Source organism: Epinephelus moara, chromosome 21 (genome assembly GCF_006386435.1).
Source record: "Epinephelus moara isolate mb chromosome 21, YSFRI_EMoa_1.0, whole genome shotgun sequence".
Lineage (NCBI taxonomy): Eukaryota > Metazoa > Chordata > Actinopteri > Perciformes > Serranidae > Epinephelus > Epinephelus moara.
Window position 1 is genome coordinate 11,440,221 of NC_065526.1, and position 18,112 is coordinate 11,458,332.

The 18,112-nt window shown below is 41.6% G+C and overlaps 2 protein-coding genes across 2 annotated transcripts; one reads left to right on the forward strand and one right to left on the reverse strand.

The window, feature by feature from the left end:
• Positions 1–6,320: 6,320 nt before the first annotated feature.
• On the reverse strand, positions 6,321–11,288 carry mul1a (mitochondrial E3 ubiquitin protein ligase 1a). The gene is made up of 6 exons (XM_050032449.1): positions 11,166–11,288; positions 10,328–10,481; positions 9,865–9,952; positions 9,635–9,755; positions 7,787–8,018; positions 6,321–7,652 (listed from the first exon to the last, which is right to left on the reverse strand). Exons 2-6 carry the CDS (start codon positions 10,442–10,444, stop codon positions 7,137–7,139), a joined length of 1,074 nt encoding a protein of 357 aa, XP_049888406.1. The 5' UTR covers positions 10,445–10,481; positions 11,166–11,288; the 3' UTR covers positions 6,321–7,136.
• Positions 11,244–18,052, forward strand: alg3 (ALG3 alpha-1,3- mannosyltransferase). The gene is given in 10 exon segments (XM_050032448.1): positions 11,244–11,268; positions 11,271–11,510; positions 13,879–13,978; positions 14,070–14,217; positions 14,354–14,514; positions 14,672–14,792; positions 14,891–15,096; positions 16,235–16,310; positions 16,840–16,985; positions 17,101–18,052. Coding segments are annotated over 10 exon segments (1,404 nt in total). The 3' UTR covers positions 17,282–18,052.
• The last annotated feature ends 60 nt before the right edge of the window (positions 18,053–18,112 follow it).

Genomic DNA, 18,112 nt, shown 5'->3' on the forward strand with positions numbered 1-18,112 from the left:
TTTCTTTGCCTTTAAAAATTAATAACAACATCCCTTTGCAGATAAAATGTCCAGATTGTTCTTCCACAATAATCTTACTGTCATCTAACTATTTTCATGCTAGGGTAATAATCCCAATGAAAACTGTGACAGCATGTTCTATGGGTTATTCAGACTAATCTGGACACTGATTCTGGGAAGATATTTTGCTGTTCAGTCTTTTAGAATGTAATTTTTCAGTGCACTGGGCATCAAAACTCCAGTTACCCCCACTGTACTGCAATGGCAGCAGAAATCTCAGGGACTAGTATCTCAATTCTCAAATATGCTTTATTTCCCCACAATTTTTTGTCTTTGTTTCTAATGTGTGTAAAGTCTAAGCTGGTAAAAAGGAATGGCATAGAGTCGAGAAATACCTCCTCTACCTGATATAGTTTGAATGTTTTTCCATTCCTCTGTGTGATTTATTGTTGCAGTATTGTTGTGTTTGTAAAAGCCCTCCTCAAACCAAAAAAATCTATATATCTGACCAGTGTGTGTACAGTCTGTGTGTGTACATGACACCATCCCTGTCTGCCTCTCCTCAGGGAGGGAGCGCTTGGTTTGTTGATGAGAGGAGAAGCACTGCAGTCACACTACTGTCACAAAGTAGGTCACTTATCCCACGTTTCACTGCATGCCCAAAGCAGATGGGTGACAGCGGTAATTGGCATCAGGGACTATAGCACGCTGTGATGGCTCTCTCTCCTGAGACACCGTATCTCTACCTTTCCTCCCGCGGTCTGTTGAGTGTCTGCTAATGCCAAAGTCAAAAAAGACCCCTCCGCCCCACCGCTCCCTGTCAGGAGCACAAGCACATAAGGTCACGGTGTGTCAGGATTTCAGAGATTTATCCAAACTTTTTCTGCAGATCTGGAGCTATGCCATTTTCATTTTACACTCTATTGTTTGTCGAATACGGCATTTGGCTCCATCTGCTGTAGTTTGGCTGGAGTATTTTTGGATGCAAGACTTAAACACACACAAAAAAATCTAAGGACATAAATAAATGCACACCAAAATAGAACAATACCACATTGGTACATTTTGTACCACAGAAATTAATTTGAGTGAGACTGATCTTAATATTATTACTTCAGACCTCCTAATTTCAAACAAAACTATAGAGTCTGCAGCAATGCCAGTCATATTTTAAGGTACAGTTCACCTCAAAATCAAAAATACATATTTTTCCTCTTACCTGTAGTGCTGTTTATAAGTCTAGATTGTTTTGGTGTGAGTTGCAGAGTGTTGGAGATATCGGCTGCAGAGATGTCTGCCTTCTTCTAATAGGAACTTCTAACGGAACGAGATGGCTCTCAGCTTGTGGTGCTCAAAGTGCAAAAGAAAAAAAAATCAACTCACACAAAAACAATCTAGACTGATTAATAGCACTACAGGTACGAGGAAAAACGTACTGTCCCTTTAAGCACGCCAGTACTTACTTAGTAGCATGTCAGTATGCTAACATGCTCACAATGACATGCTGAACATGCCATGTCATGTTAAGTAGGAATGCTTTATACCATGTTCACCACATAAGTTCAGCATGTCAGCATGCTAACATTTGTGAATTAACAGTAAAACCACAATACAGCTGAGGTTGATGTCATAATAATTTGACCTGATGATGACACTAGTTGAAAAGTCAGGGCATCGGCAAAGTCATTGCAATTCATCCAGAGAGGGGCATAAATTCATTCATTCATTCATTTTCTGTGACCGCTTATCCTGTTAGGGGTCGCAGAGGGGCTGAGGCTTATCCCAGCTGACACTAGGTGAGAGGCAGGGTACACCCTGGACAGGTCACCAGACTATCACAGGGCTGACACATAGAGACAGACAACCATTCACACTCACATTCACACCTACGGACAATTTAAAGTCACCAATTAATCTGCATGTCTTTGGACTGTGGGAGGAAGCTGGAGTACCTGGAGAAGACCCACGCTGACACAGGGAGAACATGCAAACTCTGCACAGAAGGGCTCCCCCACCCCGGGTTCGAACCAGGAACCCTTTTGCTGTGAGGCAAAAGGGTTTTCAAGTGTCATGTAAACGTACTGTATCAGTACGTTTACATGACACTTGAAAAAAATGAATTATTGTCTTAATCCGACTATAACTGGACAACTGAAGTGCATGTAAACGCGTTACTCCGACTAATATCGGAGTTCTCCAACTCCGATTAAGACACCCAGATAATGCGATTGGAATTCGATTTTCTCCGGCATGTATACGCCTTAATCGGAGTTAAACTAGACAATGCATGTGCGCATGCTCCACACCCCCCGCACTGGCGTATGACCCCGGAACAGACAAGACATACTATTGTTGTAGCCCTCCAACAGCATACGGCGTTCTTGTCTGCCTCTCAAAATCACCATGACCACGAGGGATAGCACGCACCTTATCTGCACAATCAGTAACACGTACATTACGTACAAGATGAACAAAGCTGGCACAATCAGTAACACGTACATTACGTACAAGATGAACAAAGCTGTACGATTATTCATCTTGCTGTTGTTCGAAAATGCCGGTCTGCCGCCTGACTCCAGTTGTTTATTATTAAGTGACGTAATAGGTCAACCGGAAAGGGGGCTGTATTAACGCGCTGAAACGACGCATATCGCCACCTAGTGTTGAGGAGGAGGACACGTTCCTGTCAGAAATTTGATTTTCTCAGTTGCATGTAAACTGGGACAAGAACAGAAGTCCGATTAGACGCCAGAATCGAATTTTGAGCATAGCTCAATTAAGCTGTGCATGTAAACGTACTGATAGAGACAGACAACCATTCACACTCACATTCACACCTCCGGACAATTTAAAGTCACCAGTTAACCTGCATGTCTTTGGACTGTGGGAGGAAGCTGGAGTACCTGGAGAAAACCCAGGAACCCTCTTGCTGTGGGTCGACAATACAAACCACTCTACCATCGTGCCAAAGGGCATAAATGTGTGCTCCAAATTTTATGGCAATCCATACTATGGTTGCCAAGACATTTTCTCAAAAACATAAATATGAGTCTTATGGTGGCACTGCAGGAAAAGTCAGACAATCACCAAAATCATAGCCTTTCATAGTCTGGGCCCTGTGGCTATCTGAACCAAGTTTCATGACAGTTTATCCAATGGTAGACACGAAAATGTCCTCCTCATTATGGCAAGATTCATCCTCTGGGGACCATGAACACCTGTCCAAAATGTTGCGGTAATGCACAAAATAGCTGAGATATTTCAGTCCGGACCAAAGTGGTGGGGTGGAGCAACAGACTGACATCCACATGCCTAAAACTATTGACAGTCGCATTAGTCTGACAACATTAAAAGTCATTATAACTGCTAGCCAAGCTAATGCTGCTATTAAATCTCCGTATTTAAAACTAGGTCTCCTAATGAATAAGATTTTACTTAACTGCCAGTGTGTGCTCCCTCATCACCACAAATCAGGGTCTACACCCATGAAGCACAGCCAATTAGAGAATAATCATATCATCTAAATTGTTTGTCAGCTATCAGAGTGGATTAAGCAGGATATCACAGCGTACATTAATTGCATGTGACTTGGAAACCATCCACTGGAGCCAGTGTCTCCCCTCACTGTCAGAAGGCACAGAGTGTATTTCACTACTTCAAGTGAAGAAAGATGGACACCTAGTGGCAGAGGCACCAATCTTTCATCATCATGCTGAAATAGGCTTGCCTGGGTCCAGACCTTGAAATCCTCCTCCTCCACCGAGTTGACTAAAATGGAGTGTAATGCGTTGACAATTCTGTCTGATATCAGGCAAGAAATAGGCTTAAATTAAGCCTAAAGTAACTGTGCTGATGAACAAAGGCAAAGCTTTTATCTCTATATGAACAGTGCATACATAATATAGCATTTGCATAGCTCTCACTCTTCCCAAAGGCCCGTGTGAGATTATTCCTTTCACTCTCTTGCTGTAATGTCTTTTTATTCTCTCAATTATTCAATTAAATCGGACTGAACAAATCAAATGCCACTGTTATTTTCCCATGCCCCCAGAGGTCTGCGAGTGCTACACTAATAGTCTGTTCCCCGAGAGCCGCAGCTGCTGTTCTGCTGAGAGAGCTCATGAAGAATTTGTCAAAGTGAACCCTTATGACCGCTGAGGAAGATTTATGAGATCCTGTGTCTCCCACCTGCTCCATTTTTACGCCCACTCAGGCCTTATGCCCCACTCTTCACCTTGCATCACCTCCTCAAACACCCCCCGCCACCTCGCATGCCTAATAGTTTCTCCTTTTCTGTGCTAAAGAAAAAAAAGGTGGCTTTTCATCTCTCCGCCATTCTCCACATCCTTTCACTGCTTGTTAGAGATGACAGAAATAGTAAGCTTGATGATTCACTACACCCAAGTCTTTTCAGACACCAGGTGCTGTCAACAAGCATTTGTGCCTATGGAAAAATTAAAAGGACCCATCATGAATTCATATCATCTTGAGAGTCCTGTGAAACACGTGTACCTATTCAGACACGAGCTACTTTGCTAATGTTTAAGAGGAGCAGCAGCCATTTGACGTGACAGCTGCATTTCAGATGTCTGTGGATCATTAAGAGACGTCAAATCTTAAATCATATAAGATCTGTACGTACAGACTGAGCATAATGCTGCATTTCATGGTGGCCTCACACGGATGTGTGTAGTAGGACATAAAGCTGTAGTTGGTAACTTTTATAAAAAAAAAAAAACTGTCATACTTGCTGAAGCTATAAATATATCCTCCTGAGACCAAAGCTGTTGTTTAAAGTCCCAGTGTCCTCAAATGAGACAACATTAAAGTCCCAATGTCCTCGAACGAGTACTTCCTAATTAACAGCATCTTATCTTGTTACTGTTGCTAAAATTGGTCAAATTTGTTGCCATATCAAACTATAAACATTATTAATCATAAATATACTAGTTTGAACCATAAAATCTGATCAAGTTTTGGACCTTTTGTGTCAAGATTGGCTGTAGACTGACTTGGCAGAGATGGCCGCCATCTTTTTTTCTTCTTTTTTTTTTTTTTACATGGATTAGTGTACATGTATTGTGCTCTTACGACCACTAGATGGGACAAAAAGTGTCCACGGATGAGGACAACAGGTCGAAGTAAAGCAGAATGAAGTATAAGGTCAAGTAAACCCAAAATGTGATGTCCTCATATCAGGACACAGTGTCTCAGGAGGATATTCACACAGCACTAAATGGGACAGATAATCTTCTTATGGCCTTACCGCATGTGAGCAACAACCAATCAGAGCCGAGGAGTCTGCAACGTAGCTGTCAATCATGTCACTGCTTGTGTCAAACTAGTTAGCACTGATCAAATATGAATCAAGATTTGATTACGGCATTGCCTATTTTTTGCCTCAAACATTTTTAGATACATAGTTTAGTGTTGTTAAAAGAACCAATATTTACCGTGTGCTAGTGAATAATAACACAGATTCAAACTGTTTCTACTAAAGAGCTCGATGACTAAAAAAATACTCTTATCTAACAAGCTTGTTTCAATGTCACGCCCCTTATGACTTAAATCATTTATTTGTTCTCCTCATTTCTGTTTCTCTTCTCCTGCACTGAGCTCAACTGCCAGTCAGAGTGATTTGTCTCATCAGTGGGAGCGCCACAAAACCTAGGGCGACGGACTCTGACTGATGACCCAACATTGCCTAAGGGCCGACCATCGGCTTGGTGTCAGAGCCTTGAAAAGGGAAAGTTTGTGACCCAGCGGCCATTGCAAACAGTCGAGCCGAGACAAAACACCGCCCATCATCTACAGCAAACTGTCTCATACAGCTAAACAGTACACTAAAATATGTTTCTGAATACATCTGTCAAGTTTCAAAGTTTGACTTAAGTCTATGAGCAGTGACGGACATGACTGACAGCTGCACTAGGGACTCCACAGCTCTGATTGGTTGTTTATGGTGAGCCACAGAGGATTCCTGCAAATGCCATTAGAAGCACTACAAATAGGAGGGACATGATTTTTCCCATATTATCTTTCTTATGTACTTGTTTCAGAATATAGTGACATGACATCTATTCTCTGTCTGTCCATGCTGGAAGAGGGATCCCTCCTCAGTTGCTCTTCTGGAGGTTTCTACCATATTTTCTCCCTGTTACAAAGTTTTTTGGGGGAGTTTTTCCTTATTCACTGTGAGGGTCTGAGGACAGAGGGATGTCATATACTGTAAAGCCCTCTGAGGCAAATTGTGATTTGTTACATTATGGCTCCATTTCTAAAACAAAGTGTGTGAGCGATTTAGCCACAATTATACACAGTGATATTGATGGTAAGTGCAATTCACTGCACAAAGAGTTAAAAGAGTGACACTTTATTGGATTTGTTTCATCACACCAACATTTTACACACTCTCACCTGTCTGTAGTGCCTCAATTCACACAAAAGCTTCATCATCTTTGCTTCAATAACTTCCTGTGACTCAAATATGTAAATGGAAGTGGTTGAAACAAAAGCTTAAAGTGCTGTGTGTAACTGGAGAAAGATAGCTCATGTCGAGTCTCATTCCCAGCTTGTCAAATACAGACTCTTTGGGTTGGTGGTTTGGTCCGACTACCAATTCAAAGCGTACTTGACAAAATGGGAGTGAGACTCAATAATCCACTATCTTTCTCCAGAGTTACACACAGCACCTTTAACTCATTTTGACCAAACTTAAGTTATTCAGATACACACAGTTCAATCACTCAAAGACAGCAGCAGCAGCCATATAAATTACTAAAATAAGGCACAGAACAAACATGTATGAAAATAAACATCTTTGTTGCATAAACTCACACCCTTTTTTACCTATTACTTAATTTTCCTGTATTTTCCAAATACAATTACAGATAAAATACCTCACTGAAACTGTGTAGTGAACAACATGTTTGCACAATACCCTTACCATTCACATTCTTTAACACTTACAGTCTTTTCATTAAAGAAAATATTCATTCTTTACAGTACTTTTTTCACAGAGGTACCTTTGCCTTTATTCAGGTGTAAGTGCAGCACGTTAGACCTTAGAGGTGTAAAGTTCGTACAGTTTGTATAGGGGTGACGTTCCACTGAGGTCATGTGACGACACAGGTGCTTCAGACGTGGTAGAGAGGCACCACTCTACTGATGTCCTGTCTACATATGGGGCATCGACGGTGTGGAAGAGCCTGGTAGCAGCTGTGGCAGCAGCACACATGCCCGCAGTCCAACAGAATACAGTTCCGTGGCTGACAGAGGCAGATCACACAAGCATTCTCTAAGGGTTCTTCTGCCCCGTCTTGAGGGGCCTCGCGGCCCGTCACTGGAGCATGTGCTCTTGGGGCTTCAGCCCGTAGTCTCTCAAATTCCCTCCTTTCCTGCTCCCGCTCCCAGCGAACTTTTAGTTGATGGTAGTAGCGTCGGCCGACCCAGAGGAGGACGGCTGCCCCTGCCAAAGAAAAAGTGATGGCCAGCGCCTTCCATATAACAGACGTGCTCTCTTGTTCTCCCCGCAGGGTTTCAAAGTCCGTAATGCTCAAAAAGTACTGTGAGCCATTCGAAGGGGGTCGGAGATTCAGGGTGCCGTCCGTGTCCAGTATCAACTCACCGATGCCAGTAAGAGTTGCGCCAACCTGGAAGAAGAGAGGAATATTTGTAAAATGTAAATTGGTTTTGTTAATGGTTAGCGCTAAATATTTATGCTTTGTCAACTGATTATGACGTCATTATTGAGTTATAGGAATTAGTGTTACATCTGACAACTGACTTTGAGCATTTCTTCAGTCTCCAGTTGTCCTTTGAGCTTCTCTCCACTGAGGTATTGTCCTATGATGTCACCAAAGCCATAATTGACCTGGTGGAACTTCTCATGGGTGGTCTCCATATACAGTCCGGAGGCCTGCAAAGGGCACAGGACTTTGACGGCGGTCTCATTTGACCCCACTAACACAAAGGGCACTGCATTCACTCTCTGGTGCAAGACTCGTTCATTGTCCGTCCTGCAACAAGGAAAGGGAGGAACAGGTCTGTTTCATCAACACATATGACAAAGACAAAATATTATAGAAATTGATACTTTGGAGTTGCTTGCAATGTATCATATATTTATATATATAAATATATGATACATATATTATATATTTATATACAAAAAGTCTGAAAAAAACTCCTAGTCCTAGTTACACCTGGTATTAACATGCATCCTGGGTGATCGGATCACAATTAGACAGCTTAAAGTACAGGTGTAAATGCCCCCAATGCATGAGATCTGATCGCTCAGACCACATTCAGAGGTGGTCTGGGCAGCATATGGCCACATTCTTTCAGCAGCATGTACGATAATGTGTCCTGGGCCACACTGAAGGACCACCGACTCAGCTGATGTCCTTGCTAAAGTGACTCCCTGTTGGATATTAACTGTCTGTGGCTGCTGCCCTGAAGCCGATGACCTCCCGTTGAATGTCATTTCAACAACTGTCCCCTGCATGGAGCACACACTCCCACAGCAGTAGTGTCCAAGAGGTGGGGGGACCGTGGGGTGCACTTATCTCTTAATAAACAGCAGAGCTGCCCCTTTAAAGTCGGAGATTTGAATCGATTATCAGTCGCAGACCCCTAAGCTGACTGAGATTGCTTCAAGTCGAGTAGTCTTTTTGGTACACCGAGATAACATTATCTTCTCTCTTCTGCTTGGAAGTGATGAATTTACAGCTCACAGATACTTTACATGACACAGTCTCTGGCTTTTCTTTGATAACTAGTGTCCCCAAAAAACATTGCACATTACCATTCAAACTTTAAAACTTTAAAAGGCATTTAAAAAAAAAAAAAAAAAAAAAAACGAATCGTCATGTATTTGTATAAAACAGCCGAATCTGATTTGCCTGACATAATTTTGAGTCGGGTACAGCCCTTATAAACACAGAGAGAAAGAGTACAGGGCAAGGAGAGGCTACGATGTTACCCATTTTAAATAGGTTGTAAGTGTGCCTATATCAAGACAAACCTGCCACTGGTTAAAAACAACAGTGCAATTGGTCTTTGCAAACGGAAGTTATGTAGTCTGTGTTTATTTGCATATAGAGCAGGGAAGTGAGATCAGATTACAAGTGGTCACTTGAGACGCATTCGGCATGTAGAGAGGCGTTCTAATGCCAGGTGTGAACAGACAGACTTGGAGCTGTCCACTTGTGATTGGATCACCCAAAACGCATGTTGACACCAGGTGTAAAAAGGCTCACTGTGACATCACTTGAATTATTTCAGATTGGGCTAGCAGAAAGCCATCATTACAAACTGCTTTGCGGAAATTGACAGCTGTAAAGGGTCTAAAGCTCAGTCATGTTGTGTGAGAATTACCATAATTAACAGCTTCTGACTTTACCTCAACATTCAAGATGTTACAACAACATGCTTTATCTTCATCATGTACGGCAGTGATGTACCATGACACTATAGTACCACTCTACACAGCTGGGTTGAGGAAACCTACAACTTTCAACCCTCTTTCTTAGATCTAAAGGTAACATACTATTAAGGGCACATACAGTACACAGAACGTCTCTGGCTCTATTCCAACCAGGAACCTTTGTTGCATGTCATAAATTGCTCTCACCAAGAGCGTGAAAGGCTGTTCCACACCAGCCTGTGTTCTTTCAACATGAATTTCTGCAACACTCCGAGAAACTCTTTTTGGAAGGGGCTTGTCAGAGGCTCGCCCACTGGTTGCACAGCACCTACAATATATATACACACATGATAGAATAAGATCCATGGACAGTCTACCCAGTGAAACAATATGCTATCAGCTCTTGTCTGTATTAGAAATAGTGAGACCCTGTTTACCTTCAATGACAGCATACTGTAGACATGCTCCTGGAGTAACTTTTAAAATGTCTTTGAGTTTGTCATCAATGGTGAAGTGTGGAGCATCCTGGCAACACAAGACACAGACTGTTTGTACATGCAGTATACACACTGTAGTAGACAGCTTTCAGGTTTTACAAAATTGCACACAGCAAAACACAACTGTCAGCTAAGAGTTCACAAGGTCGAAGAGAAAAATAAAAAATCGTTTTTTGCCACACAAAATTCAGTTTATGATTATTTCTTTAATTGTTCTCCAGCTTTTATCTTCTCAATTTTTGCATGGTCTACTTTTTCAGTCCTCTAAAAATTATTATTTCACAACTAATCCCATTCCTTTCAATGGCTTAGACAGCATGAAAACAGACACTGCATTTTTTTAAAACAATGACAATATATAGTTATAGAAGAGTATGTTAATTAAACATGAAGCACAGCTTACATCAAGTTTATCTAGTGTCGTCCGGCTCTTCCTATAGAGATAGTAGCAGACGCCTGAGAGGGCAAGGCTGGCCCCGAGACACACTGCCTCTGTCATCGTCACAGGAAGTCCATCCATTCCTCCTGAGTCTCCTGTCACTGCCCGAGGAGCACACCTGCACAAACATATCGATATGTGACTCAAATCAAACTGTTGCTAGATGACAAAAAAGTGCATGTTGCTGAGTGTTTAAAAACGCTATGATTCAATGCAGGGTAACACTCTAATCTCAGTGCTGTTCAGAGTTCTTAAGGACCTTAAGTTTGTGACTGGAATGTGGCTGACCCCAATATGACAGGCACAACAGGTTATTTGATTATTTGGAAGTTAACTATTACTTAAACAAGCGGCAAAAACAAACCTAAAATGTGATGGTGAAAGTAAGACAAGGAGACACATCGGCTGCTCTTTTAACCTGTGGCAGCTAACGCTATTTACAGTATGTGACTCAAAACTTTAAATAACGTTAGCTTTATATAAGCAGCGGTCACTACTTGAAAGTCAGCGATAACCGCTACTGTCTTTATTAGTGCAATTAAAATAGGTAAGAATATATTGAAAGTCAGTTTTCTCTCCTGTGAGCGTGAGTATAATGTATTTCAGTTATGTTTTTAAATATACTGGTTAGCTTAGCTGCTAGTCAGCTAGCGTTGTTGAGGCAACAGGGTACCCAGTAGTGACCTCTAAACGTTTTTAACACCCTTAAACGTCACCCAACTATATAAGAAACAATAATTAATAAGACGATATTATGCCCTAACTACCAAGTACGTCGATTAATAAATGTGTCGTATCTTACCTGTCCTACAAAAGAAGTATCTCCAGTTGTCAAATCCGGCTGAACCATGGATGTTTTCTGTGTCACGTGACGTAGGTAATGACTACGTTGCGTGATGACGTAACCTGCGCATGTCAGTTGCGGCCTCTTTCCACGTCTCTCCGTCCGTAGCTTACACCGCCGAGATGGCAGGAGGTGTGCGGAGAAAGTCTCCCAGTTCTCCGTCCCCGCTGTGGGGGAAACTCCACACACTGTGGCAGGACAAACATTTGGTCCTGTTCAAGACGGAGTACACGTTACTGGTCGTCTCAGTTCTGTGGTTCCTGGAGATCGGGATCAATGTGTGGGTCATACAGAAAGTAGCATGTAAGTAGCTGCGCTGCGCGGCTAGTTAGCATGCTATGGTGCTTTGTCGTTTTTCTGAACGTATTTGAATGCTAAGTAGCTAGCATTAGCTAACCTACTAACTTACACTGCCACCTGTCAAAGGGAATTTACTGCCTTTACATGACCACGTAGTGGTGGTACATATGCTAAACGACATTTATTAATTTCAGCAACTGCTAGCTAAAAGTATGCAGCTAAACATACTGTTGACAATACATTTAACTTTTAGAGGCGTGATAACATCTGCTCACTGATAACGGAATCACCAGTTCTTAGCGTTTATCTGTCATCCACTAAGTTGTTGTTTAGTTTGACAAATATCCTCTTTGTCTGATGCAAAACTGTAACAATTGCCATCAAAAATATTTAATCATCATTGTATCTTTTTAGTACTTTTTTGATTAATCAATAAATAGTTAATTCTATGCACATTTGGGAAGCTGGACCCGGGGAATGTTTGACATTTCTGCTTGATAATTGACTAAAATGATCATTCAGTTATCAAAATAGTTTGTGATTATATCTTTGTCAATTGTGGCTAACCGATTAATCAAACAGTTCTTGCAGCATTAGCGCATTTGTTTGTTTGTTTGTCACCCAAAACAGTTAGTGGCCCAACAGTAGATTGTCAGACAAAAGCAGATAGCCTAGTAGGTGATGAACCGTTTTAATCTTATTATGAGCCAATAAGTTGGTGCTTCACAAATGCATGGAGCTGGGTTTTTTTTACAGGTTTTATACAGGATACCACATTGGACCCAGAGAAGTTGTATTGGCCATTTGTTGTCATCGGTATCAGCCGATATTGGCCTTAAAATGAATCGGAATCGGCCAACATGCTGATAATATTGGTACATTATCGGTATCGTCCAGAATCAGAATATAACATACGTTAAAAATCATTCTATTTCATGTCTCCATCTGCGGCTGGGCCATCAGGATAAGAGTGTGTATGTTTAATATGATGTTAATTCCACTGTAGAAGAGCCTTGATTTCTACTACTGCTACTGAATTAGCTGGTGAAAAAGTGGATTTATCGATATTGAAAAATGAAAACAAAATTCCCCAAATAAACAGGCCTTTTCAAAAACAGAGTTCAAATCAGTGGGGAATTAAACAACTTCATTTAACAATAAAAACTAAGATTAACTGAAAACACAGCAGTTAAAGGAGAAGTCTGGTATTTTGCACTTTGAGCCCCATTTCTGGGTTGTTTATGATGAAATAAAGTGGTTAAGACCAAAATTGTGACGATTGCTCATTTTTGGAGAATTTGGCTTTCCCCTGCCTGGCTTAACAGGCAGATATACACAAGTCTATGACCATATGTATATCCGTCCTAAAACCACCCTAAACGTTCGTTTTCAAAGCCGTGAAACTCACCGAGTGGTCAGTGGTGTTCGTTGATGTTCTGACATAAAAATCGTAGCAAACTGTGGTTTCCGTGATGATTTATTTGACATTTTGTCTAATACATTGGTTTTCTATAGAAGCCTCATTGTCTGTTGGTAGTAATCCGCCACCGGAAATGGAAAGGGGGTTGTTTACGACGAGGTTGTAGTCATTGTAGTCTTTTAGCTCAGCGAAAGTGCCGGCTCGACAGTGCTGTGCGCACTCCTGGAGGAGGAACGAGAACGATCGAAAAAGTTTTGTACTAAGTTTAAACAACTTTGTAATAAGTTTAAACAACGAGCAATTACTCTCTTGTAAACAACCTTCGCAGTACGATGCCTTTAAACACAACGCCAGCCTTCTTCTTCTGCTTCCTTTTCTATGTCCCATTACATTGCAATGGTTTCCTGCTGGTTGGCGACACCCACGTAAAGGAGCATTATCGCCATCAAGTGGGCTGGAGTGTATAATGCTTCAGGGTCAGCAGCTGTGTTACGCCAGGCAGGGGAAAGCCAAATTCTCCGAAAAGGAGCAATCGTCACAATTTTGGTCTTAACCACTCTATTTTATCATAAACAACCCAGAAATGGGGCTCAAAGTGCAAAATACCGAACTTCTCCTTTAATACCTTAACCCCATGGCTTCTCCATGCTCCATGCTTGCTTGAGCACACCTACCTTTAATTAAAGGTTCCCGAGATGCCAGGTCAGATGGTGCATTAAAGTGGCTCAAAAAGTAAAAGGAAACTAGGACTTGCTAGAAATGGCTCAAACAATCGATATTGGTCATTGGCCAAATAAGTTGTAATATATATAACATATCGGATATCTGCAAAAAAAATCCAACATCGTGCATCCCTAGGTGGTAATGTAAATACCAACAGCACTGACAGTGACATTACTTAGATAACCATTCCCATCATTCATGATAACTGATTTATGCTCTTCACTACAGACACTGAAATAGACTGGAAAGCCTACATGGATGAAGTAGAGGGAGTCATCAACGGTACCTACGACTACACAGAGCTTAAAGGAGACACCGGCCCCTTGGTGTGAGTTTCAAAGGTTTTTAGTGATGCAGGTCTCTCCATCCTGTAGGTAGGTGTAGTTTTTACAGGCTAAATGAGCACCTGGTTGTTGCAGGTACCCGGCTGGCTTTGTCTACATCTTCACAGCTCTCTACTACATCACCAGCCATGGGGTGAACATCCGTCTGGCTCAGTATCTTTTCGCTGCTTTCTACCTCATCACGCTGCTGCTTGTCTTCAGGATTTATTATCGTACTAAGAAGGTCAGTCTGTGTCACAAAAGCCTCAGTTACCATTTGGCATTATAAAATTTGCTGTGATGCGCCACTTAACTGTAGTGTTCTGCTCATGAAGGGTTCATGTGAGACTCTATTCATTTATTTCTATGAATTTGTCCAGGTTCCTCCCTACGTGTTCTTCTTTGTGTGCTGTGCGTCGTATCGGATCCACTCCATCTTTGTGCTGCGTCTCTTTAATGATCCAGTGGCCATGATGCTGCTGTTTGGAGCCGTTAACCTCTTCATGGATGGATACTGGACTCTGGGCTGCGGCGTTTACAGGCAAGTGTGGACTCCCTAACAGCACAATGCAGGTTTTCATGTAACGTCTTTCTCTGGAGTAATATGTATCAGGTGTCCTTTGCATTTTTGTGAATCTATTTTTTTCCCATGCATTACATGATGAAATTACAACTCAATCTTCCTCTCTTTCTGACAGTTTAGCAGTGTCTGTGAAGATGAATGTGCTCCTTTTTGCACCGGGACTACTTTTCCTCCTCCTGTCTGAGTTCGGTCTCATCAGGACAATCCCCAAACTGTCTCTGTGTGCGGCCATACAGGTAAAATATCCCATAGTATTCAGCATGCTAAAATATTTTATAATGTTGTCCATTAGTGCCAAGCATCATTTCAGACCGAATCTGTCTTGTTATCTTAGCTTTTGCTGGGTCTGCCTTTCCTCCTGGAGAATCCCATCGGTTACATGACCCGGGCGTTCGATCTTGGCCGTCAGTTTATGTTCAAGTGGACGGTCAACTGGCGCTTCCTGCCAGAATGGCTCTTCTTGAATCGGTACTTTCACATACTCCTGCTGGCTGCCCACCTGCTCGCCCTGCTGCTCTTTGCTCTGCGCCGTTGGAAGAGGTGAGGCAGACTTTGGCTGTGCCAAGGTTAAGGTTGGCATCATAGATTGAGACGAGCTAGAATAAATGAGGGGTTAAAGTCATGCCAGTTTTTTTTAGTCCATGACACAGCAGGCATTGGCTCAGTCTGTAGTTGATCTCGTGGACCCACGATGTATTCCAGATATGTAAATGAAGCGTGAGGATTGTATGAATCTGTTATGCAGTGACAACATCATTTTGACTCTTAAACAGCATAGCATTATAAGACAAGGCGACAAGCTGTCATAAAGAAGCACAAAGAGATCTCAATGGCATAGAAGTCCTTGGAGGATTTGACCCATTGTAGCATAGAACATACTACAACCTGATAGAAGCATGTAAAAATGTAGATGCATTTTGTAAGTGGGTTATCCCCTTATCTTAGAGTTAGTTCTATGTTGCACAAATATAATGCAAGTTTTAGATTATAAATTACCGTTACTATTTCAGGGCACTCTTTACCAATAAAGCCAGTAAAGTTCTTAAAGGGCCAGTAACCCCACAAATTCAAAAATACATATTCTTCCTCTTACCTGTAGTGTAATTTATTAATCTAGATTGTTTTGGTGTGATTTGCTGAGTGCTGCAGATATCGGCCGTAGAGATGCCTGCCTTCTCTCCAATATATTGGTTGCAAGAAAGCAGTTCCTAAATTAAAATGCTCACAACAAGTTCTGTGGATTATAACCAGGTCATGATTTCTGGAAAGAGACATTGCTGTTGAGTTTTTCTAATGTATTTTTGTGGCACTTTTAACCATACTGTACACTTGAGTGCCATCTAGCTCCATTATATATGAGAGAAGTCAGACATCTCTACGACTGATATCTCCAACACTCTGCAACTCACACCAAAACAGTCTAAATTAATAAATTACACTACAGGTGAGAGGAAAAATAAGTAGTTTTGATTTTGGGGTGAACTGTCCCTTCAACAAAAAAAATGATGGTACGTACCTTTACATCTACCATCAGTCACAGTTTTTCACAAATATGACTTCACAGTTGAGGAAGATGTTAAGATCTTGTGCTGTATTGATTACAGTTTAGCCATTGAGTTGGAATTACAAACTTTTTTTTTTTTTTTTAATTAAATGCAACTATTTCATCTCTTCCCAGGCCAGGAGAAAACATCTTCGAAATCCTCAAGGAGCCGAGCAAGAGAAAAATCCCCGCTCAGAAAAGCACTGTTGATCATATCCTTTTGTTCCATTTAAATCTGGCCCTGTCTGTAGAATATGTCTCTTAAAGGAACACTACACCTACAAAATGACCATTTGTATTTCAGTTACTCACCCCATGCTACACTTACCTTTTTCCAGCATGCTTTCACAGTGAACGAAGAATCCAAAGAAAGAGCATTCTTGATGAATTGAAGTAAAGGTGCTTCACGATTAACAACAAAACTATATCAAAACATCCATTTCCAGTATCATCAAAGTCTCATTTACCTAGATATGTGCTTGGTACTTTGCAAGTCACCATGGAGGGATACGGGAAAAACAGTGTTCTTCACACATTCAGGGTAACACAGTGTAAGTAACTGATATACAAACGGCCAATTTATGGGTGAAGTATTCCTTTGAAGGACAAATTAGGAACACTTGAACTGCTGGGTGTAAATATGAATTGACTTAACATGTCTGCATGGTATCAGTCAGAGTATAAATGAATGATGTTGCTAGTATACCCCAGCATTTGTGTCAAACCTTAACAGCCAATCACAGATAGTGCTGATTCTGTTCACCTCTAACTTCATCGGCATGTGCTTCAGTCGTTCGTTGCACTATCAGTTCTACGTCTGGTACTTCCACACATTGCCTTACCTGCTGTGGAGCGGAGGAGTCAAGAAGCTGGCCCACCTGCTGAGGTAAGAGGGAGTGTAAATACTGAACTACAGGTCAGATTTTTATTAGTTTTAGACCTTTAGCATTGGCAAGCACTCAATCACACACTGTGCTTAATTGTTTGCTGCTTGTGCTCAGGGTCCTGATCCTGGGTCTGATCGAGCTTTCATGGAACACCTACCCCTCGACCAACAGCAGCTCAGCCGCACTCCACGTATGCCACCTCATCATCCTCCTGTGTCTGTGGCTGGCTCCACCGCTGCCTTCAGTCCCGGCAGAAACACAAGAACACACAGCCGTCAAGGACAAACGCCAGTGAGCCACAGCCTGATCGGACTGGCCGTCGTCTTTTAGTCCAATCAGCTGCTGAACAGCCTCCATCACCCTCCTCTCTTTGATCCCCACAACACCGGTGCAGAGGGGGAGTCACTGGGATAGACTTGGGAATCAGCTCACTGCTTAAAGTGAAGGAAGCTAACGTGTGGGTGCAGTCTGCAGACAGATACCTACATGATGAATTCGTCCCTTGCAGCTGAAGAGATGAAAAGAGGAAGAAAATATGGATTCTCAGGTTTCATTTTCAGATACACAAGAGCGGAATAGTGCTGAGAGGAAAATGTGAATGTTGTGCTGTTTTGAGAGAATTGTTACAAACTACACTCTGCCCATATTTCAATTGGCCTAATCATTTTCCCTTGCTTGATATTCTGATAATATCAAAAATCCATTTAGTGATGCACAAATGATCTTGCACATTGTATTAAGAAGGCAGGGCATTGAAGAACACCATTAATATGGTATATGAACATGGCACTAAAAGCTTTAAATTATTTGCATATCAGGCAGTAGCCATTTCCACTTGCCACAATAGTTGCAGCACTCTCCAGTACAAGGCCAATAATCATTTCCAGTATGTGTAAAACTAAGCTGTAGACAATTGTGGCTATTTTCTTGATTTGTTACGTAACTGATCCAACCTCTGTAGTGAGTGGCTCGCTACACTCAGCACAGCAGAGTAGATTTAATGTGAACAAATTGGAGTAGGCTCAGACAAGTGTGACATTTTATATTAAACAGAGATGCCACTTAACCTTTTTCTTCCATGTATGTTTTTTTTTTTTTTTTAACACATTACAACAAATTGCTAAAT